This window comes from Pyrgilauda ruficollis, unplaced genomic scaffold (assembly GCF_017590135.1).
Source record: "Pyrgilauda ruficollis isolate IOZ18807 unplaced genomic scaffold, ASM1759013v1 scaffold127, whole genome shotgun sequence".
NCBI classification, from domain to species: domain Eukaryota; kingdom Metazoa; phylum Chordata; class Aves; order Passeriformes; family Passeridae; genus Pyrgilauda; species Pyrgilauda ruficollis.
Window position 1 is genome coordinate 791626 of NW_024511099.1, and position 21241 is coordinate 812866.

General features: G+C 61.5%; 2 protein-coding genes across 6 annotated transcripts; both read left to right on the forward strand.

The window, feature by feature from the left end:
* The first annotated feature begins 200 nt into the window (after positions 1-200).
* Positions 201-8107, forward strand: RSPO4 (R-spondin 4). Of its 3 annotated transcripts, none has more exons than XM_041458343.1 (6): positions 201-389; positions 855-1247; positions 4125-4313; positions 4571-4714; positions 4799-4984; positions 7953-8107. In XM_041458343.1, the coding sequence occupies exons 2-6, from the start codon at positions 1169-1171 to the stop codon at positions 8024-8026; spliced, it is 672 nt and encodes a 223-aa protein (XP_041314277.1). In that variant the 5' UTR covers positions 201-389; positions 855-1168; the 3' UTR covers positions 8027-8107. The 3 variants fall into 3 exon arrangements, with proteins under 3 accessions (XP_041314277.1, XP_041314278.1, XP_041314276.1); XM_041458344.1 differs by having other exon boundaries at positions 1207-1247; XM_041458342.1 differs by lacking the exon at positions 201-389 and having other exon boundaries at positions 711-1247.
* A 1964-nt stretch (positions 8108-10071) lies between these two features.
* ANGPT4 (angiopoietin 4) lies at positions 10072-19541 on the forward strand. Of its 3 annotated transcripts, none has more exons than XM_041458265.1 (10): positions 10072-10853; positions 15008-15163; positions 15358-15479; positions 15776-16008; positions 16468-16583; positions 17006-17107; positions 17184-17350; positions 18106-18236; positions 18323-18528; positions 18620-19541. In XM_041458265.1, exons 1-9 carry the CDS (start codon positions 10548-10550, stop codon positions 18481-18483), a joined length of 1494 nt encoding a protein of 497 aa, XP_041314199.1. In that variant the 5' UTR covers positions 10072-10547; the 3' UTR covers positions 18484-18528; positions 18620-19541. The 3 variants fall into 3 exon arrangements, with proteins under 3 accessions (XP_041314199.1, XP_041314201.1, XP_041314198.1); XM_041458267.1 differs by having other exon boundaries at positions 18323-18516; XM_041458264.1 differs by having other exon boundaries at positions 10073-10853; positions 18323-19541.
* The last annotated feature ends 1700 nt before the right edge of the window (positions 19542-21241 follow it).

The following is a 21241-nucleotide window of genomic DNA, read 5'->3' on the forward strand; positions in this document are numbered from 1 at the left end:
GGCGCCATGTGTTGGTTTGCACATGGTGATGACAGGAGTGAATGCGCTGTCACTGGCGCTGTCACCGGTGGCCAGTGGCCTCGGAGCCCTGGCTGGGACGTCACCAGGCTGTGGCACAGGGTTGGGACAACAGGACGAGCACGTGGGCTCCCACGATGGGGACCTGTGCCCATAGGTCGCCTGGATACCTGGCGAGTGAGGTGTCCCCCTCCTGTCCTGCGCCCCACCTCAAGCACAGCCCCTAGGGTGGGTTTTGGGGAGCACAGCGTGGGACAAGGGGTGTGGAGAGCCGCATGGGAGCCCAGAACAGCGCAGTGAGCTCGTCTTGGCTTGGAACAGCTTGGCACAGCTCGGCTCGGCTCAGCTTCGCTCCCGCAGCTCGGAGGGAGGTGAGTTAAGAAGCGCTCGGAAAATCAGAGTCAGCTGCAGCCCTGGGGACAGCCGGGGCAGACCCGCAGCCGCCGCCGGAGCTGCCGGAGACCCACCACGGCTCCCGGCGACCGGGGGGCTCAGCCCTGCCCGGGGGGCTCAGCCCTGCCCGGGGGCTGTCACCGGCCCCCCCAGCCCTGCGGGGACTCGGAGCGGGGGCTGAGCCGGGGGGGGCTGAGCCGGGGGGGCTGAGCCGGGGGGGCCGGCGCAGGCAGCGTCACCCTCCTGGCTCCACCCCCCCAAAATCGCAGGGGGCTTCGCTGTGACCCCGGCGCTGGGATGGCAGCGGGACAGTCGGACCGCGGCGGGACGGCGGGACGGTTCCCAGCCGAGGTGGTGGCTGGAGTGCTCCGGGGGGATCCAGCCAGGGCGTTTGCCAGTCGCTTTGTTGCTGCTGGGGGATTTTTTATTTATTTTTTTTTTAGGATTATTATTATTTTGAAAGGGAGGGTGAGCAGAGGGGGCTGACACTGACTATAAAGGCAGAGCTCCCTGGAGCAGCCGGCACTTCCCCGCCACCATGAGCACTCCCCGGGCCTGACAGCCCCAGCCTGCCCCACTGCCGCCGGCTCAAACTGCCCTGAAGTGTGGCTGTGTGTCCGAAGCTCGGGTTGGGATGGTGTGAGCCCGGAGCCGCTCGTCGCCCTCCCACCACCCCTCACCGGCTCTGGCAGGAGCCGAGCCTGCCAGCCGCTTGGATGATTTGATTTCTTCCCTGTCCGACATCACTCCTGCCCAGATGCAGTGGATAATATTCATGTTGCTGTTATTCATCAGCTCCATGGAAATGCTCACGCAGAACCGGTGGAAGAAGCAAGGTACAGTGTGCACGGTGGGCTCATCCCGCTCGGGTCCTGCGGGGTGGCTTTGGGACACCAGGCTGCCTGTCCTGCCTGCACGGAGCAGGAAGGAGTTGTGAACCAGGGCTGGAGGTGCCAGCAGCCAGCAAACCCCCAGCCCCTCGCCTTGAGCCCCTTTGGGGACCGTCTGTGCTCCCCTCTGGGTGCGTGGCACGGGGCTGGCTTGGCAGTGTGGAAGATGCAGAGCACAGCCCCACCACCCTGCCTGCCCGGTGCCAGCCCTGCCTTTGTGGCTGGCAGGACACAAGGGACACTGGCTGGCACTGGGACCAGCTCTGCAAACCCCCGCAGAGCCAGACACAGTGGGGATAGCACAAAATGGGCTGATTTTCTGATATTTCCTTTCTCTGCATAGCACACTAAGTGCTTTAGGAGTAAAACCTCCTGGAAGGATGCTCAGAGCCACAGCAGGCACTGCCTGTCCCCTGCCCCATCCTTTCCCCAGGAAGAGGCACCAGCTGAGCCCCTGCTCAGTGCCTGGGCAAGGGCAGGGTGTGCTGGGGCTGTGCCGAGGCACGTGCCCCCTCCCTTGGGCACTGGCTCGTGTCCCCTCGCTGGGCAGTGCCAGGCAGTGCCAGCTGGCTGTGTGGAGTGGGTCCAGAGCTGGTTCTCAGCCCTGTGCCAGGAATGCCTTGGTTTTGGGGCCAACATGTGCCAGGGTAGGGGCAGGACGTGCCAGGACCAGGCTCTCAGGGCTGGAGCCTGGAGAGCTTCCTTGAAGTTGTTCCATGTTAAAGGCATGCGGAGGCAGTAGGTGTGGGTGATGATGTGGGTGGCCAGACTGGTGGCCAAAACACCCCTGATGGGAAACAGCCAAGCACCAAGAAGGGCTCCAGCTACCACTGCTTGATGCAATGCTCCAAAGGCCTCAGGTCTTGGCAGCCTGGGGGTCTGGCTGTGGTTTCACACCCCAGACATGTTATATACCCTGGGATAACCTGCACAGAAAAGCCAGCTCAGGGTCCAGGAGCCACAAAAGATGCTGCAGCACCCCACAGCCTCCCTACTGCCACTGGAGCTCTGGTCTGGGCAGTGCAGTGCCCCAGGGACTCATGGATCCCAGCAGGACTGGCATAGGGTGGGCAGAGATGGGGGATGTCACACCCATGTCCAGCAAACTCAGGTACCCACTGTGCCCCATGCCCAGTGCCCATCCCAGCTCAGCCCGCTGGACGGGAGATGAACCCACCTCTTGTTCCTAATCCCCAAGCCCATGGTTTCGGAGTGAGCCACATTCTGTTGCTCTCTGTGGTGGCTCCCAGTGTCACTCTTGGTGGCAGAGACGTGTGTGCCATGCCAGCAGCACTGTGGAGTGGAGGAGGACTCCCCACTTCTCCCAGCTCCATACCATGGGATTATTTCCAAGCCAGTGAGAGGAAGGAGGCCTTGGAGCCCATCCAGGGTTCCCCACCTTCTTTGCCCTGGCTGGAGGTGGAAGGAGAGCAGCAAAAAACCCCCCTAAATATCAAAAAGAATTAGGGAAGGGAAAGAGGCTCATAAATCCATGGGTCCCCAGGGAAGCCACTCCAGCTGCAGCCAGGAACACAAATGTTGTCAGCGTTTGGTAAATATGTAACGGAGACCATAACAACTTAATGGATCCAAGGTGCTTCGTTAGCGCTCCCAGCAGACGCAGCTCTAATGAGGGCTCCTGGCAGTGCTGCCATCCCAGTGTGCCCCAGAGAAGCGACTGGGATGAGCCAGCTTGGGGACAACTGCATGGCACCACAGCACCGTGGACTGGCTTGTGCCAGGGACCAGCGGGGGCTGCGAGGCACTGCCCGCCATCATCGTCTGACAGAATCCTCTGCCGGCATCCCCCCGGCTTCCCAGCACCTCTGCCCCAACCCCACAGCCGTGGGACCCTTCTGGTGCAGCTTTTGTGCCAGGCATTGCTGCCAGGGCTGAGTCTGTCTGTGCCAGGCAGCACCCAGCACGTGGCTCGGGCTTGTAGCAACCTTGTGCAGTGGAAGGTGTCCCTGCCCATGGTGGGGGGCTTGAGATGACCTTGAAGGTCTCTTCCAACCCAAACCATTCTGTGATCTATGGTTCTATAGAGCCCACGTCCTAAGCAGGCTGTACCAGGGCTTGTGGCACTGTCACTGCTGCTCAGGCTGTGGTGCCAGAGCCAAGCAAACAGCTCCCAACAAAGGGGCATGGTGAAGGCACTGGATGCTTGCATGCAGGAGTTCAGTGCCCTCTTTTGTGGCTTTTCAGTGGGCTCAGAGAGCAGGAGCAGTTGGTGGTGTTTCTGTGGCCTGGTGAATGTTGGCACCTTGTCCTTGTCCCTGGGAACAGAGGTCACCCACCTCAGGGTCAGTCACTCGCCCACAGCCTGGGAGTACAGCACAGGCAGCCAGGGAGGCAGCAGAGGCTCTTGAGCAAACAGACAGATTCTTTTCTCAGCTCCTCTTGACTGCATCCAAAATGCCCTTTGTCCTCTGACACTTGAGAGGCATCAACTGATTAATCCAGGTCAGATCACATTTCCACCGCTGACCCAGTGGTTTTTCCACTTCCCACGGGATGGGCAAGGCTGGCTTGGGGTGTGCCTCTGTCACCCATGGGCAGTGCAGGACATGGGGCAAAGCCTCAGTCTGGACCTTGGGGGGATGGAGGCCACCAGTGCTGACCAAGCTGGGAGCAATGGCTCCATGTGTCCCTTGGCTGCAGCGTGGACAGAGGTGGGGATTTGAGGAGCAGAGAGAGGTGGGGTGGCATTTGCAGGGAGACAGGACAGCGCTGTCCCCTGGTGTGTCAGAGAGGGGCTGCCACGGGGCTGGGGTCCCCACTCAGCACCTGTGTCACAGCCCCTCTCCTCATTTGTCCCCGCAGCGAGTGCTGGCCTGCTGGAAAACTGCACGGGCTGCGTCCTGTGCTCTGAGGACAACGGCTGCATCACCTGCCACCACCGCCTCTTCCTGCTGATCTGGAGGGACGGCATCCGTCAGTACGGGATGTGCGTCCACACTTGTCCCCCAGGCTACTTTGGCGTGCGGGGTCTGGAGGTCAACAGGTGCACAAGTACGTCCCGTGCCGGCCGGGGTCCCCCTGCTCCTGCTAGTGCCCCCTGCTCCCCTCGGCACCCTGCGGGTCCCAGTGCTGCGGGAAGGGCGATGGCTTCATTTCCCACAGCATTCCTGGTGGCACTGGATCCAGGGCCGGCCGGCTTGGGGGGGCTTCGTCCCCTTTTCCCTTGCCCAGAGCCGCAGCCTGGATCCCGCAGGTTTTGGGTCCCCGGTGGGTTTTGAGTCCCGCTGACCGGCCGTCCCTCCCGGCAGAGTGCAGGTCGCCCAGCTGCGAGAGCTGCTTCAGCAGAGACTTCTGCATGAAGTGCAAGGACAAGTTTTACTTGTACAAGGGCCAGTGCTTCCGGCAGTGTCCCCCCGGCACCGCGGCACAGCCCGGCACCCGCGAGTGCCAAGGTAAGCAGAACCCGCACCCGTGCCCGCCGTCCCCGGGGACGTGCCTGGCTCCGAGGGTCACCAGTCCTGTCCCTGTCCCTGCAGAGACGTGCGAGCCGGGCCCCTGGAGCGAGTGGAGCGCCTGTACCCACGAGAGCCGGACCTGCGGCTGCAAGTGGGGTGTGGAGACGCGGGTGCGGGAGGTGCCGGAGGCTGCCCGGGAGGAGGGCACTGCCTGCCCCGCGCTGCTGGAGACCAGGAGGTGCCGCATGAAGAAGCACTGCCCGGGAGGTGAGCACCGCGCCGCCGGGGCTGGGGACAGCTTCGCGTCCCTCCAAAGTGAGCCCGAGGGGCGCTGCAGGAGGACGGTGGCAGCAGGGGTCTGGCAGTGGCCGGCGAACCATGCTGTCATCCCCCAAGCATTTTGAAACTCTGGGTAAAGCCGTCATCTCAGGCACATGTGCTGAGCAGCCCTAGGGCTGGCTGCTCCCACCTGGCAGTCCCCGAGACTGCCTGGGACGAGCCAGTGTCCCCTTCCATGCTGGGCTGGGCTGGGCTGGGCACTGGCACGAACCGCCGTGGTGGGATGAGGCTGCCGAGCTCCAGCTCCCATCCTGCCACGACGTGAAGGGAGGCTTTCTGTACTGCAGCTGTGGGTAAGGAGGGTTGAGACACACAGGGGAGGTTCCGGCAAAAACCTCTGAGCTCCCTAAAAGCTGGAACGCTCATGGAGCAGGAGGGCATCACCCAGGGGATTTCTGAAGGCAAAAGTTTTGGGAGACACCCCAGGGCACAGTGCCCATCCATAGCTCATCTGGCCAGATGTTCACTCATGCTCCTGCACTTCCCCCCACCTCATTCCCAGGCTGGGGGCTCCCTGGCTCAGGGATCTCCCCACCTTTCACACACCAGACCCGCTGCAGGGTCTGTCCGGGCGGTGCGTGCGCGGGTGCAGGGCTGGCGATGGGAACCAGGACGTGGCTGATGTCATTTTTGGATGCAGGCATCTGGACTGAAGCTACCCTAATAAATCTCCACTTAATAACTGGCAGAAAGGGGGATGCATGAGATACCGATCTGAAGTGCCTGGCAGCAGATCTGAGCCAGCGAGGGTTGCGGTTCGGAGCTGCGGGATCGCTGCGCCGTGGGATGAGCCGGCCGGCACCGCCAGCGTGGCGGGGATCAGAGAGGACAGGACTGTGAGGGTGGAGAGAAAAAGGATGAAGAAGGGGGGCAGCAGCAGAGGACGTGCGTGCTGGGCGAGGGCCACGGAGCCAGGAGAGAGGTTTCATCCCAGCAGCATCAATCATAAGTAATATTTTCCTGCTGACAGTGCAGAGGAGCTGCTTCCCTTCCCCACCCAGGTCCCAGCTCACGTCTTTGGGGTGCCAGGTGGCTTCGATTTTGAGGATGTTCTCCTCCCTGCTGGTGTGTGGCAGCTCCAGACCCGCAGAGCTGGTGATAGTTTGATGGAAGAAATTTAGTGTGGGAGGACAGGCTGCTCTGGAGCACTGTGTCCTGGAGCACCGTGCCCATGCCCTGCCCTGCCTGGCACACAGCGGGTCCCACTGGCAGGGACTGCTGTCCTGTGTTTCGGGGACACCTCGTCTTGTGAAGTTACTGGGAAGGCACTGGCACCCCAGAAAAGTGCTTGGTCTTCTGCCTCTGCCTGTGCTCCTGCAAGCTGGAAGCCGTGGGGCTATGGTGGTGGGCTCAGGGACTGGCAGGACTCTATTCTTGAGGCTGCTATCTGGGATCAGCTTCAGAGACAGCCCTGTCCCCTGCCCAGCAGAAGGAATCCCATGAGTGCCCCCGAAGCAACCCCCTCAGGAGAGAGCAGCCCCTCCATGTCCCCCACTCCTGGGCAGGCTGTTTGGAGTCCCTGCCACTGCAGAGCGTGTGTCTGCCCTCGCTCCCAGGCTCCTGCCCGCCTGGCCAAGTGCTGGGTTATGGGATCCAGATGCTGGAGGAGGACGAGGAGTTCACTTGATGCATCTGAGGCACCCCCAGCCCAGGCGAGCCAGGGCAGGCGGCCGAACCCGACCGTGTGATGAGAGATTTGTGCCACCACTTCTGAGCCATTCAGGCGGCTGGAAGGGAAAAGCCGCCGCGCTTGGCCGTGGCACAAACCCCTCGCACTGCTGTAAATCTGCCTTGGGTGTCTGTCCCGCTCTCCAGACACTTGGCGTGCGTGCCGTGCCCTCTCCTTTGTGGGTGGCAACTGTCTGGAGATCAGAGCCGAGAAACAGGGTTTCAGAGCCAGCCAGGACAAGAACTGGAGTCCTCAGAAGGGACTGGGGACAACAGTGCTGGCACACGCAGCACCAGGGACAGTCATGGTCCCTTGTGCCCCTCACAACACTGAACCTCCCCATGTGACACTAACTGGAGTGGGCACCGGGGGCAAGGACCCACAAAGCTGCCCAGTTTTTGGGGCAACCATTCTGATCCACAGCATGGACTCCCCCTCCCAGCGGAGCCCATGGCACAGCAGGGTTTATCCTGAATCCCCATTTCTTTGGTGTCTCAGCACCAACACCTCAGCCAGCTGGAGGGTGTGTGGCAGCTTCTCAGGGTGAGCAAAGATTTGGGTCCCAGCAGCCTGACCCTGGAAAGCTGGCAGTGGGTTTACTTGGGATGCAGCCAGGCTCCACCAGCACACTGGTTGTGCCACTGGGATGGGGACCATCCACAGGTGGAGGCATCCACAGGGAGGGAGAATTAGCACCTGTGCAAGGATGCACTCCAAAGCCACCTTGCTCCCCAGCATGTCCAAATCCTCCCAGGGGCTGTCTGGGTCCCGTGGTGGAGGGCAGGTTCCCAGATCATGGCAGAGCTGAGCACGGCTGTGCCATGGCTTTGGGGTGTTGGTGCAGCCACTGCCCCTCTCCAGCACCCACAGTCCTTGCTCAGGGAGAAGCTGGGGTTTCTCCAGGCAGTTTCTGCTTGGGTTGAGCTGCCCCACCCTATTCCTGGGGATTTTGGGGTACCAGGACTGAGAGTCCAGCTATGGAGATGTAGAGACAATACGCCAGTGTCCCTGTGCCCATGCCATCAGCACACCCAGACCCCCCACAGACCCACACTGCTGTTTCACGCCTGGGAGAGGGCTCTGGGGTCCCCAAATTCAGAAACTGGGTCCAGCACTAACACCTTGAAGGAGGATATGGGATCAGCATCCCATGGATGGGGCTCAGGTCAGATCATGTTGCCTGGCCAGCGAGCAAGCGCTTCTTTCCTTCTCCTTTTTCTGTTGCAGAGAAAACTGAACCCAAAAATAAAGGCAAAAAGCGACAGAAGAAGCCGAAGACAGAAAGGCACACGGGCACCTAGCGGGCACCAGCACGGGAGCTGGGGCACCATGGCAGGAGTTCCCAGACAACTCCTGCCACAGTGCTCCAGCCACATCACCCCTGTTTTGACACCCACAGGAAAAAAAAAAAAAAAAAAAAATTGCACAATGTTCTCCACCCACAGGAAAAAAAAAAAAAACATTGCACAATTTTCTCTGCCCCCCCATCCCCCTTTTCTTTTGAGACAATTTATGGCCTGTAAAACATTTCCTTTTCAGAAAATCTAATTTGCAATGTCCAAAGCAAAGCCCTAGGGCTTGGGGAGGGGGTGGCTCCTTTATTCCTCTGGTCGTCCCTCTCCCCTAGCCTGCTCCATCCCTTCCTCCAGACGGGTGGGATGGGGTTAGACCGGGGTTGTACCCTGCTAATGAAGCTGATGCCTGCCTGGATAGTGTTCCCCAGGGCTGGGAGATGCCCTGGCTCTACAGAGTCCTGATTTTATGGGAGTGCTGGGGGCACAGTGCACCACTGAGCTGCTCCAGGTGCTGGATAGTGTCCCCCATTCTCAGCTACAGGCATGGGAAGCAGCAGGACTCCTGGGGTTGGGACCCCACTGGGGACTGTGCCATTGCTCACAGCAGCCCAGCCTGGTGCTCAGTATCCCCACTGGCACAACCAAGGGCCAAATCCTGCTCTCCTTTGGCTCGGAGGGCAGCTGGCCCTCCAGACTGACAAACCCTTCTTGGGATCATGCCAGCCCAGCACTCAGCACCCTCACAAGCCGAATCCTGCCATCCTCAGGCTCACAGAGAGGCTCAAAGATCTTCTCTCCCAGCTGGATGTGGGCACAGGAATTCGGGGTGACTGTATCTGTCTAGGACAGGGACAGGCACAGTGTGAGTGCAAGCCCAGGCAGGGGATGCTGCTGCGTCCTGGTCCTCAAACTGGGATGTGTTGGAAGCAGTGCTGCAAACTCCTCCCAGGCATCACCAGGCTGTGACCGTGGGGTGGTGAGCCCCCTCCCAGCCATCACCAGGGCATGACCGTGGGGTGCTGAGCCCGGGCTGTCCCTCCCTGCTGCGCTGTGTGTCCCAGGCACAGAGGGCTCTCTCGGGATATATGCCATGTGTGCGCTTAAATCGCTGTCCAGCCGCAGGCAGCGCTGCCTTTGGGGATTGCCGGGGCGCAACTCCCCGTCCCCGCCCTGAGCGGGAGCAGGGGGAGGCCGGGGTGGCCGCGGGGTGTCGAGGCTGCGGGGGCTGCACAGACCCTTCAGGACGGGAGCGCTGGGTGTCAGCACCGAGCTGGCAGCCCCAGAGCCGGCACAAAGCTGCCGGAGCATCTCCTCCAATCGCTTCATGGCAAATAAATGGATTAAACCCCCGCCTTGCTCCTGAGTCCCTGTTTTCCCCATTCCCACGAACTGCTGCCGGAGGGGGTTTGGGATGCTGGCCGTGGCCACGGTGCAGTCCCCTGTGCCACAGCTCTGCAGCTTGGGTGCCTGTGGGGGGACACCCTGCCCTGCCCCCCAGCACGGGGGTACTGGGGAAAGATTTGATTTCAAGTTTTAATGAGCATCACTCATTGCCTGAGCCAGCAGTGGGGCAAGTAGTAGCAAGTAGTAGCAGTGTGACACTGGGACTGCCATTCCACAGGACTGGGAATCACCAGGGGTTTTTTCTGGGTGTTGGAGAAAATCCCCCTCTGCTAAGATGCTTGGACATCCCCTTGGCAGCCTGTCCCCACCACGGGGATTGTCTGCTCCCGGGGGACACAGCCTAGCTCCTATCCCAGCCCATGGGCTGCCACACGTGGTGTCCCCCATTTCTGGTCAGAGTCACCAGCCCCCGACAGAGCCCGGCCTGGGATCTGGGCGCGCCGAGCCCGTGCACAGCCTGGCTGTGTCCTGCCAAGCCCTGCCTGGGACACAGCCCTCCCTCCTCCTGGTCCCCACGGGCTCATCCCTGGCCAGAGCAGCGAAATGCAGGCCTGGCTCCCGCTGGCACTATAAACAGCGGGACTCGGGGAGGGAGCGGGGCTGCCTGGGATGGGGGTGCCGGGTGTGGTGAATCCCAGCGGCTGCTGACCGGGGGCACTGGCGGGGTGCAGGGCTGGGGGGTGGGAGGGCTCGGTGCTGCCGCGGCGCTGTCCACCCCGGGACGTGCGATGAGTTGTGCAGAGACCGCCCGGGGGAGGGACGGGGTTGCGTGTGCGACTGTGAGTGTGTGAGAGAGTGTGTGTGTGTGTGTGTGTGAGAGAGACATTTATAGATCACGTGTGAAACTTGATCTCCCCGCAGTGGACCCAGAGGAAAGAAAAAAGATAGAAGTATTGTTTTTAAACAGATTTTTTCCTTTGTTTTTCTTTTTTTTTTTCTTTTTTTTTTTTTTCCTCCCCTCTCCCCCTGCGAGGGCTGGCGATAAAAGGCCGGGGCGGCCAGCGCCGGCTCAGAGGGAGGAAATGCCGAAATCGCCGCGGTCGGACGCGGCGGCGAGCGCCCACTGACCCATCCCGGCGCATCCCCCGCCGCGGCACCCCGGCCCCGCGGGGACCCCCGCGCCATGCGGGCGCTCAGCCTCGGCCTCGTGGCCCTGACCTGTGCCACGACGGCTCTGTGCGCTGCCGGAGCCCAGCGCCGGGCTCTGGAGGGCGGCGGCCGCCGGCGCTACCACCGCGTGCAGCACGGCCACTGCAGCTACACCTTCGTGCTGCCCGAGGCCGACCCTCTGCCCTGCCCCGCCGCCCCCGGCCCCGCCAACGTGCTGCTCCAGAGGGATTCGCCGGCCGGCACCGCCGGGCACGGGGCTGCCCAGCGCCTGCGGCATCTGGAGAGGATCCTGGAGAACAGCACCCAGTGGCTGCTGAAGGTAGGGGGTAGGATGGGGGATGTGGGGGGACACGCAGCGGGGTGGGGTGGGCAGGGATCTGTGTCCAGCACCCACTCATGCAGCATCCCTGTGGCACAGCTCGGGCATTGGGGCCTGTGCCCACCTGAGCATCCAGGTCAGGTTTTCTGTGCAGGTGTGCAGCTGGCATCAAGCACTGCCTGCATGGACGGGATGCGTGCTGCGGGTTCTGCGGCTGCTGCTGCAGGTCACTCACCCAGAGCACTCCCCACTGAGGCTGTATTCCCTGTCCATCCTTGCCACAGGGCTCCTCATGGTCCTTGCTGGGTTAGCCGTGCCAAGCATCCTTTGGGGATCAGCATTCCAAGTTCTGGGCAAGGAGACTGGGAAGGGGTTTGGCCAGTGGTGGGGAGAGGGTCCCAAGGTCAGGGGCCACCAAAATCTCTCCAGCTTCATCATTTTCCCTCCTACAGGCTTTGCAGAAGCTCCCAGCACTTGGTGAGACTTTGTGTGGGAGCAGTGGGGTGCCACACCAGAGGGGCTGTGTCCCCACAGGGTTGCCACCCTCAGCCCCCACTGGCTCACCCCGTCCCCAATGCCTGAGGCAGGAAGCAGCATTTCCTTCCTGGAGCCCCCAGCAGCTGAGTGTGACTGCCTGCGTCAGACCCAGGAATAGCTCATCCCATGGGACACATCCCTGGGGGCCCTGAACCCCCCAGCCCGTGCCAGGAACACTGGGTACCTGCACTGATAAGAGGGGAAATGGCTTGTCCCCAGCTGTCACTGACCCAGCAGAGCCACATGCCTGTCCTGTGGTGTGCCACCAGGCTGCAATGGGACCTGTGTGCCTCTGTGCCGTTTCCTGGGTGATGTCCCCGTGCCGAGCCCCTGCAGCACTCAGGGATCAGGATGGGGCCAACACACTGAGTGGGGATCCCGGGGATGGCCTGTGCCAGCCACGCTGCTTGGGTAGCCACCCGGGCTGTGGGGGACAGTGCAGGCAGCAGGGACGTGCAGGACGTTCTTCCTTGTCCCCTCAGCCATCCTAGAGAACAAATTCCTCAAGAGCTGGGAAAACGCTGAACCGTGGCTCTGCTGGCAGCCAGCCCAGAGTGCTGCAGAGGGGTCAGCAGGGCCAGTGACAACCTGGCTGGTGGCACCGAATCTCTGTCACTGTGGAACCTGCTGGGTCTGCTGGGTGCACACGAGTCCCGGGGTCCCTGTGCCCTGGGGTCCCTGTGCCCTTAGCTCTCTGCCTTGGTGTCCCTGTGCCCTGGTGTCTTTGTGCCCTGTGTGCCCAGGCCAGCTCTCAGGATGGGGGCAGCCTTTGTATGGCCAAGCAAGGCAGGGGATCAGGGTCCCACCACAGGTGCACATGGCCCTGTGCAGAGCAGACAGCCACAGGCAAAGTGGGACTGCACATCTGGGCAGCTGTGGGCAGCAATGCCCCTCACCACAGCCCCAAGGAGCACGAGGCAGTGGAGCACTGGGCAGCCAGTGCCTCATTCCTTCCCCATCCCCATCCTGTTCTATCCATCCATCCCATCACAACAATTCCACCCCATCCCATCCCATCCCATCCCATCCCATCCCATCCCATCCTGCAGCGTAGCTCTCTCCTTTTAGAGGCAGCTTGCAGCTATGTTTTTTGCTGTTGTTCCTCGGCTTCCCAAATTTCAGCAGGGCTGCCCAAGAACGCTTGTTTTGGTCAGACTCCAGCCCTGAACAAACAAATGAGGGCTCAAAAGAGGCATTGGGTTCAGGGACAGATCGTAAACAACATTGCATCCCCGTCTGCTCTGCCCTGGCACGGGGAGCCCCACAGGGTGCTGAGAAATTGGGAGGTCTCCTGGTACCCAACAGGTTCCCCAGGTCCTCTCAGGCATCCCCAGCACTGGCCTCCCCCAGCAGCCCCATCCATGGCACTGGGGGCTGGCCCACCCTCCCCACTCAGCACCCCTTGGTGGGGACATGGCCAGGACCCAGCACACAAGGACACATCAGCTGCTTCTATCTCAGGAGGAATTAATTTTAGTTCAAACACAAACACTTGATGGTGCCGCTGGGTCTAGCGGGGGACTTGGGGTGGGATGGGGTCTCCAGTGAGGCAGTGGCATTTTGGCAGCTCTGAGGTGCCTGAGGCACAGGGGCTGGTGCTGCTCACCCTGGGATGTGTGCAGTGGTATGGGGAGCAGGTGAAGGGTTTTCCACCCACCTGTGACTCAAGGATTCCTGAGCCGGTGCTTGTGAAATGTTTAGAAATGCCAGAGCGGGACAGGAACTGGGGCATAGGGGAGGGATGTGGCTGCAAGAAGGCAGCATGGGATGATCCAGCTGTGGGCAATGGGATCCCAGCATGGGGACAGCAAGTGGCTGAGTTTTCTCCTGCTCCATGGTGATGTTTTGAGGTGAGCAAAACAGCACCACAGCTCCTCCCGCAGCAGCTCTGCCCTTATGGTGCAGAAATGAGTCTCTGAGGCCAGGAGAGCCCAGCTCACATCAGCACCCACAAGATTAAGGAGGGGGGATCCCAGATTCTCTGTCCTTGGCTCAGAGCCTGCCCCACTTGTGCTTGTGTCCCCTATGCCAGACATGCCTGGGGACACTGTGCCCCACTCCAGCTCCCAGGGAGCTGCTGGGGCCAGGATCCAGGGCTCCATCTCCAGGGCTCTCAGCCTTCCCTGTGCCAGCTTGACCTTTTCTGTGGGTATGTTCTGCCCTCAGCTCACAGATATGTTTATTTAAAAAAAAAAAAAAAGCAAGATTGAGAGGGAGAAAAGGCCTCCCCAAGCCCTGTGAAGCAACAAGATTAACGACGTGGTTAAAGGGAAACTCTCCAGCAATCCCTCAGCTCAGGGAAATGTTTTCCAGACGCGGCTTTCCGACCTTTCCCTGCTTCCTCCCTGAGAGCATGTTCCTGCGAGGGAAAATCCCCAGGGAAACGGGTGCAGGCAGTGCTGGCTGGGATGGTCAGCCCTGGGACCTTCCTGCCCCAATCCCTCCTGCCCCACATGGATGCTCACAGTGGAGTGATGGTTTTGCCACTGCCTGGTGCGGAGGAGGAGGGAGCAGTGAGATTTCGTCATGCCAAACAAGTGCAGAGCCCTGTGCCCTGGCCCACTGCCGGCCCCACTCCCACGCTGAGTATCCCAACACTGCTGCCTGCCTTGGTGCTGAACATTCTGGTATTCCATGGTGCCAAACATCCCAGCACTGCTCCCTGCCTGCCACCGTGCCAAGCATCCCAGCAGCGCTGCATTCCCACCCCGGTGCAGAACATCCCGGCACCACTGCCTGCTTTCCACGCTGCCCAGAGAGCAGCATCCCAACCCTGCTGATCCTGCTCCACGACCCTACAAGATGCAGGGGGATGTGGGGCTCTGCCTGCACCTCTGGGGAGCTCAGGCAGGGAGCAGGATCTGGGCAAGCAGGGAAGCAGCATCTGCGGGATGCAGGGAGCTGGGCAGCCCTCGTCCCTCCTGCTCTCAGGGGCTGCTTTCCCAGCGTGGGCGGCAGCGTGGCCCCTTCCGCTCCCTGTGGCCCCGCCGAGGGACCGTGCCCCCACCGAGGCCATCGCCCTGGGGAGGGGCTGAATGGGAACCTCATGGCGGGGCTGCCAGAAATAGCAAAGCCTTTGGGAAAGGCGGCTCCCCCGCGGGCTGGGAAAGCGGAAGCGTCATCTCAGCTGTGTCCGAGCTGTGTTCGCAGCCAGCTCCTTCCCAGCCCCGAGCGCTTGCAGGCGGTGGAGCGGCACCGGGTGCCGGACACCCACCCTCCCTGGCTATGGTGTCCCCTCACCCTCCATATCCCCAGTGGCTGGGGGCTGGCAGCTGATGCTGATGCCAGTGCCAGCCACTCCCTGCCTGGCCGCTTGGCACAGGCAACCCTGGCTGGGCATCAGCCTCAGCTCGCCAGCACACCTGGGCACACAGACGCCCATGCCAGGCCCCAGCTGGTACCACAGCCCAGGAATCTTGGCAGCCGGTGCTTGAGGAGCCTCCCCTGCAGCAGCTCAGCTCGCTCTGTCCTCTGATAAGATTCCAATGACCCCGAAGTGGGTCAAGCCTTGTGGAGACACAGGGCTGTGCCCAGAGGTGCCAGGCTCAGCTGGGATGCTGAGATAGAACCCAAAGAGGTGCCCAAATGACCCCCTGCACCCTCACTTCCCTGCACAGCTGGAGAGCTACATCCAGAGCAGCGTGAAGCCGGAGATGGCGGAGCTGCAGCAGACGGCAGTGCAGAACCAGACTGCCACCATGCTGGAGATCGGCAGCTCCCTGCTGAACCGCAGCGCCGAGCAGAGCCGCAAGCTCACCGACGTGGAGGCCCAGGTACGGCGCGTGTGTCCCCACGTCCCCGCCACCCTGAGAGGTGGTGGGTGGCACGGTTTGTCTGCAGATAAAAGCGATGCCCTGAGTGACACAGGGTTTAATGCACCGGTGCCAGAGACGGCCGGCCCGGTGACACCTGGGGTGTGGTGTGGCCCTGGCTGCTGATCCAAGGCTCCCCTCTGCTCCCGAGGCAGGTGCTGAATCAGACATGGCGCATCGAGATGCAGCTCCAGGAGAATTCCCTGTCCACCACCAAGCTGGAGAAGCAGCTGCTGCTGCAGACCAATGAGATCCACAAGCTGCAGAACAGAAACAAGTAGGGGCTGGGGTGGCTCAGGGAACCCCACAGCCCTTGGACCCCACAGGGAGGCTGGTCTCTACCACCTCACACTGCATTTTGAGGGGGCTTGAACCCCTTCACGTGCTGGCTGCGATCGCTGGGGGGTTGCACAGCCCCAGCACGGCCACTGGGCTTTGGGTTCCCCAGGCTGGGCACATCCCAGAAGTGAGGGTACAATCAGGGGGTGCAGCAGGGGGTGGGGACAGCAATGGGTCCCTGCAGACACGCTGGGACCGCTCTGCCACCCCATCACCGCTGCATCCCACTCCCAGCATCCTGGAGGTGCGGGTGCTGGAGATGGAAACGAAGCAGCAGGCGGAGCTGGCGGGAGCCCACTCAGAGAAGGAGAAGCTGCAGCGGCTGCTGAGCCGGCAGAGCGGCACCATCGAGGAGATGGAAAGGACACTGCTGGCTGCCAGTGCCAACACCAGCCTGCTGCAGCGCCAGCAGCTCCAGCTCCTCCGGTCTGTCCAGAGCCTGGTGCGCCTCGTCTCCCAGGGCAGAGGTGAGCGGGTGTGCGGGCACAGTGGGGGCAGTGGGAAAGCTCCTTGTTCTCCCAGGAGCGTGCCAGGGAGCCCCCTGTGGTCTGCTCACCTTGAGTGACTTCACCTCAAAAATCATAGAATCATTCAATCGTAGAATGGTTTGTGCTGGAAGGGATCTTAAAGCTCATATCACTCCAGCATCCTTCCACTAGAAAATGATCCTCTCATTGCTACCAGGGAGCAGCTTGGAGCCCCAAGGGCTGGGTCCATAGCCTGATGCCATTCCCAGCCATGGCAAACCCCCAGGGGTCAGGCTGGCAGCAGCCCTGGTGGCACAGCTGCCTTGCTCAGCCCTCAGGAGATGGCACAAAAGATAAAAAATAATCTGTGAGCATAAAGGGAGAGGGAAGAGCAGCAAAGCGTGGCAGGGCTGCAGGGCCATCACAGTTTCTGCCTTCTCATTGTCCCCTCTGCCACAGCCATGTCACCTGGGCAGGAGCAGCAATTCCAGGACTGTGCCGAGGTGCGCCGGGCGGGCATCCATGCCAGTGGCATCTACACCCTGCACATTGCCAACCTCAGCGAGCCCAAAAAGGTGAGCACAGTCCAGAGAGGGCTTCCCTGCCACACCCAGTGTTGCCCACCCAGTGCACACCAGCCCCACACCAGATCCCTGCTGCTTGGCACATCCCAGGGCAGTTTCCCCACCCCATCCAGCCTTGGGGGCTGCACAGGGGTGAAGGCAGCACCCACGGGATGAAAGCAGAGCTGGCACAGCCTTCCAAATGAGGGCATAAAACTGATTTTAGGCACCCTGACCTATAAGCACCAGACCCCAGCCGCTGTCCACAGCCATGGAGGGAGGAGAGAGCCCTCAGCCAGGCACGGGCACGGCACACCCTCACCAGCCCCTCAGCCAGCTCTAGCACCCACAGAGCACCCACGCTGAGCTGCCCAGCCTGGCAGGGATGCACCTGGCTCCGAGCCACCCGCAGGTGTCCCTCGCTCCCCTTGCAGGCATACTGTGACATGGAGACGGATCGAGGGGGCTGGACCATCATCCAGCTGCGTGCCAACGGCAGCCTCAGCTTCCAGAGGAGCTGGAGGGAGTACAAGCAGGTGTGTGCCTGGCCGGGGAGGGGGACACCCTGGGGGCACCCCGGGCAGCCTGAACAATCCCCCTGCTGCTCCACAGGGCTTTGGGGACGCGTCCGGGGAGTACTGGCTGGGGAATGAGGCCGTGCACCTGCTGACCAGCCGGGTGCCCTACGCCCTGCGGGTGGAGCTGCAGGACTGGGAGGGCGGCCAGGTGTATGCCCACTACGGGAAATTCCAGCTGGGCAGTGAGCGGCAGTTTTACAGGTAGGAGAGAGGCACTGTGGGAACAGCCACCCCGAACTCCCCATCTCTGACTGTCCCCAAGCCCTGTGGGCAGCAGTGCCCACAGTGAAGGGCTGGGTGGGGTGTCCCGGGGAGGTGCAGGATCACCGGGGGCTTCACTGGGTTGTCCTGGTGTAGTTATGGTGCCAGGTGCCAGGCACATTGCTGTGACACTTTCATCTCTCCCTGGGCTTCTGAGAAGTAGATTTTTAATGTATAAACTTGCATCAAGACAGTGGGATTTGCCATCCCCATGGGAGCAACGTGGGCACTTGCACTGAGGTTCTTTGTTTGGGCAAGGGAGGTGATACAGCTGTGGCCACCAGGCATTTCCAGGGGTGTTGGGTTTCCTCAGGCTGTCCATGTCCACAAAGGGATGCTGTGCTCCTAATGCTTAGCTTGCCATGACCATGTACTCCTGGCCATGGGCAGGAGGGTGGAAAGCAGCTGGGCTGGAGGTGGAACCAGACCCCAGACATGCCCTGCACCATCCAACCCATGCATGCACCGAGCTGACCCCAGCAAGAGAACCAGAGGAGACTTGGGGGTCCTCTCTGCCCCAGCATACCACAACCCCCACTCTTGGGGGCCAAGGACAGGAGGCCAAGCTGGAACTGCAGGATCTCTGCCCACATCCCTCTGTGCTGTGTTCATCTCCTGGCAGCCCCTGAGCGGTGCTGGGGGCTCTGTGACCCCCTGGCAGCCGGCAGTGACAGTGGCTGTGTTCCTGGGCACAGGCTGTCGCTGCAGGACTACAGTGGCACAGCTGGGCAGCAGAGTGGCCTGGCACTGCAGGGCACCCAGTTCAGCACCCGCGACGCCGACAACGACAACTGCCTCTGCAAGTGTGCCCAGATGCTGTCGGGAGGTGAGTGGAGCAGGGGGACACCCCCATGCAGCACCCATGGGTGCCAGCCTGCGATGCCACCTCCCTGCCCTTCTCCCTTCCCACAGGATGGTGGTTTGATGCCTGTGGCCTCTCCAACCTGAATGGCATCTACTACCCGGCCCGGAACAACATCCGCAAGCTCAACGGCATCCGCTGGCACCACTTCCAGGGGCCCAGCTACTCCCTGAAGGGCACCCGCATGATGATCCGACCCACCAGCTTCTAACGTGCCCACGGCAGTGCCAGCACTGAGAGACAAGTCCGGGACAAGGGATGGTTGGGGGCGGCTAAGATGCCCCAGCTGCTGCAGGGAAACTTGGCCATGAGTTTATTTTTTTACTCTCGTTTATCCCATTTTTCAGAAGTCTGCAGTGTCACCACGGCCATGCTGGAGGAACCGTGGGCAGGGGTGAAGGGCGCTGCAGGAGCTGGAGCTGCAGGAGCTGCAGGAGTGGGACAAAGCCAGACTTGCCAAAGTGGGCTCCAGCATATGGAAACCCCCTGATCTCACCTCAGATCCTCTCCCCGAATTTCTGCTGGACCTCAGGGTTTTGTCTTGGGGACAGGGCTCCAAGACCCCCCCAGTGATGGGGCTCTGAGAGCCCCTGAGACCATATGCATGCAGAGGGACCCCAGACATGATGGGGGCTTTGCCTTTTCACTGGTTATGGATATTGTAAATGCCCCACCATCCCACTTTCCTGCAGGATTAGAGGAGCTGGATGGGACAGGAATCCTGATAAGCATGGAGGCTGGTGGTGTCCCTCCTTCCCCTTTTGTCCAGACACAGCCATGCAGAGGCCCACAGGCTGTCCCCTTCCAAGCATGGCCCCAGCCACTGTCCCCATCTCTGGCAGGACAGGCACGGCTCCTCATGGGATGGAGCTGGGTTTCTCCAGCTCTCAGAGAGGACAGAAAGAGCAGGGGGTATCCTTGGGGACATTCATGGGGACCAGTCCTCGGATGGCCAGTGGCCCAGTTCTGGAAGGCGCTTGCTGGGAGCAGACACTGCAGTGGCAGGGGCTGGCAGGGCCCCAGGACAGGCAGGAAGGGGCTGGGGGCTCGTGGGTGGGGAGGGGGCTGTGGGTTACAGGGGCTGGGAGCGGGAGGTGGTGGGTGCTGGCACCGACACCGGCTGTGCACGCAGCAGAGGGGGGCTCCTGCTGCCTGCCCTCATCACTGTCCCGAGGCACCCGCTAATTAACGCTGATTAAAGCATGTGACGTTGTTGGCGCTTCCAGAAGATGCTCATCAGTGGGGAATAATTAAAAAATGGAAAACACGGGGGGCGGTGCTGCGGGTTTTCCTTCTGGCCTGGCTGCCTGCCTGCAGCTCCTGCCTGCTCGTGGGGCACCCGTGGGGAATCTCAGCGCAGAGGGTGAGGGTGATGGACATTTCCCCGGCTGTCCCTCCTCCCTGGAATAACTGATGGCCTCAGCTGTGCTCCCCATGAAACCGGAGCCACCGGGAAGCAGCTGCCAGGGAAAGTGATAGGGAGCATGGGGCTGTCCCCAGCAGGGACATGCAATGGGGGGGCATTCTGGGGGGGGACACATGTGTCTGAACGTGTCTGTGCCAGGGTTTCATGCTGGCAGTCCCATGGGTGAGGGTCAGATGGAGACTCCTGGTTCAGGAACAAGGCTGCTGTGTGTGCATCTGTGTGTGCACATCGAAATGCTGCTCACAAACACGCGTGCACATGGACACACAGACATCCTGCGTGCATGGGATCGTGCACACATGAGCACACAGGGCTTTGGATGGCCGTATCAGGTCCCATTCATGCTGGGCATGGGACACCAGAGCCACACCAAGGACTGGCAGCACCTGAGGGACAGCCCAGCCCTTTACTGGCTGGGGACTGGTGGGCCCCCCCTCTTCTCCTTAGCAATAGCAACAAATTTAGACCGAGCCCTGGGACACACCACGCTGAGGAATCCGACAGCACAGCCGGTCCCAGCACCAGCGAGGATCTGGTTCCCTCAGAGATTTCCCCAAGGGCAAAGCCTGTCCCCAGGCGATTGCCCAGGGTCCCTGTCACCCTCTGGTTTCCGGAGTGTTTTCTTTGGGGAGGCACCACAGTGCCCCGTGCCATCATTAAGGATCCCCTGGGTATGCATGTCCTCCCAGAGCACTTCATCAGCCTGACTCACAGCCACATGCCATCCCCGTGTCCTGTCACCATGTCCTGACACCACATCCTCCCTCCACATTCCCAGCAGCTGGACCTGACAATAACCCAGCGGGAGTCACGTGGACCCTGCACCCTAAGCAGGGGATCTGTGTGGACACACAACAGCACAAACAGAACACAACAGAAATCAAGCTGGGGTGGTAAATTCTTCTTTATGACAGCTTTTCTGGGGACCCCAAGGGCTGGATGGAAGCCCAGCCAAGGGCCCGTGGTGCTGCCTTGGCCGGCAGCTGCTGGGGAGCTGCCACTGAAGGGAGACAGAGGCAGCCCCAGGGTTCAGGTGGGGTCCCTGGGTGCAGATGCTTGCTGGTGGCTTTGACGTCACCTTCCCCAGCAGACACCTGCCTGCATGGGACATCAGGAGCACGGTGACTGCAGGGCACAGGTGGCACCTGAGGCGCCGGGGGAGCTGTGGTGCCATGCGAGGCTGCCCTGGGAGAACACACGGGCGCTTTTCATCTTCAAAGCGCTCCCCGCGCCAGCTTTCATCCCAGCCCACCTGGGAGGCCTCTGCTGCTGCCACCCCCATCTCCCAGCTCCTGGAGAGCCGGGACCTGGCCAAGCTTTGCAGGAGGGAGGGAAGGAGGCGGGGAGGGTGCATGGCACAGAGGGGAATCCCAGCGGCTGGGGCTCTGCCGGGACCTGCCAGAGCCAACCGCCGCCCTGCCGTGCCCGCCGGGCCCCGCGCTGGCACTCTGCAGCACGGAACCCGTGATTCCCTTCCAGCACCCGTCCACTCAGCACCCACAGCCCTGCAGAGCTACTGGCACCCCAAGAGTCCCTGTCCCAT

Coding starts and splice junctions, on each gene's coding strand:
- RSPO4 (XM_041458343.1), top strand. CDS start 1,169: ATGCAGTGGATAATATTCATGTTGCTGTTATTCATCAGCTCCATGGAA. Junction 4,314..4,570: donor GGAGGTCAACAGGTGCACAA/GTACGTCCCGTG, acceptor CCCTCCCGGCAG/AGTGCAGGTCGCCCAGCTGC. Junction 4,985..7,952: donor GAAGAAGCACTGCCCGGGAG/GTGAGCACCGCG, acceptor TTTCTGTTGCAG/AGAAAACTGAACCCAAAAAT.
- ANGPT4 (XM_041458265.1), top strand. CDS start 10,548: ATGCGGGCGCTCAGCCTCGGCCTCGTGGCCCTGACCTGTGCCACGACG. Junction 10,854..15,007: donor GCACCCAGTGGCTGCTGAAG/GTAGGGGGTAGG, acceptor TTCCCTGCACAG/CTGGAGAGCTACATCCAGAG. Junction 18,237..18,322: donor TGCCCAGATGCTGTCGGGAG/GTGAGTGGAGCA, acceptor CCCTTCCCACAG/GATGGTGGTTTGATGCCTGT.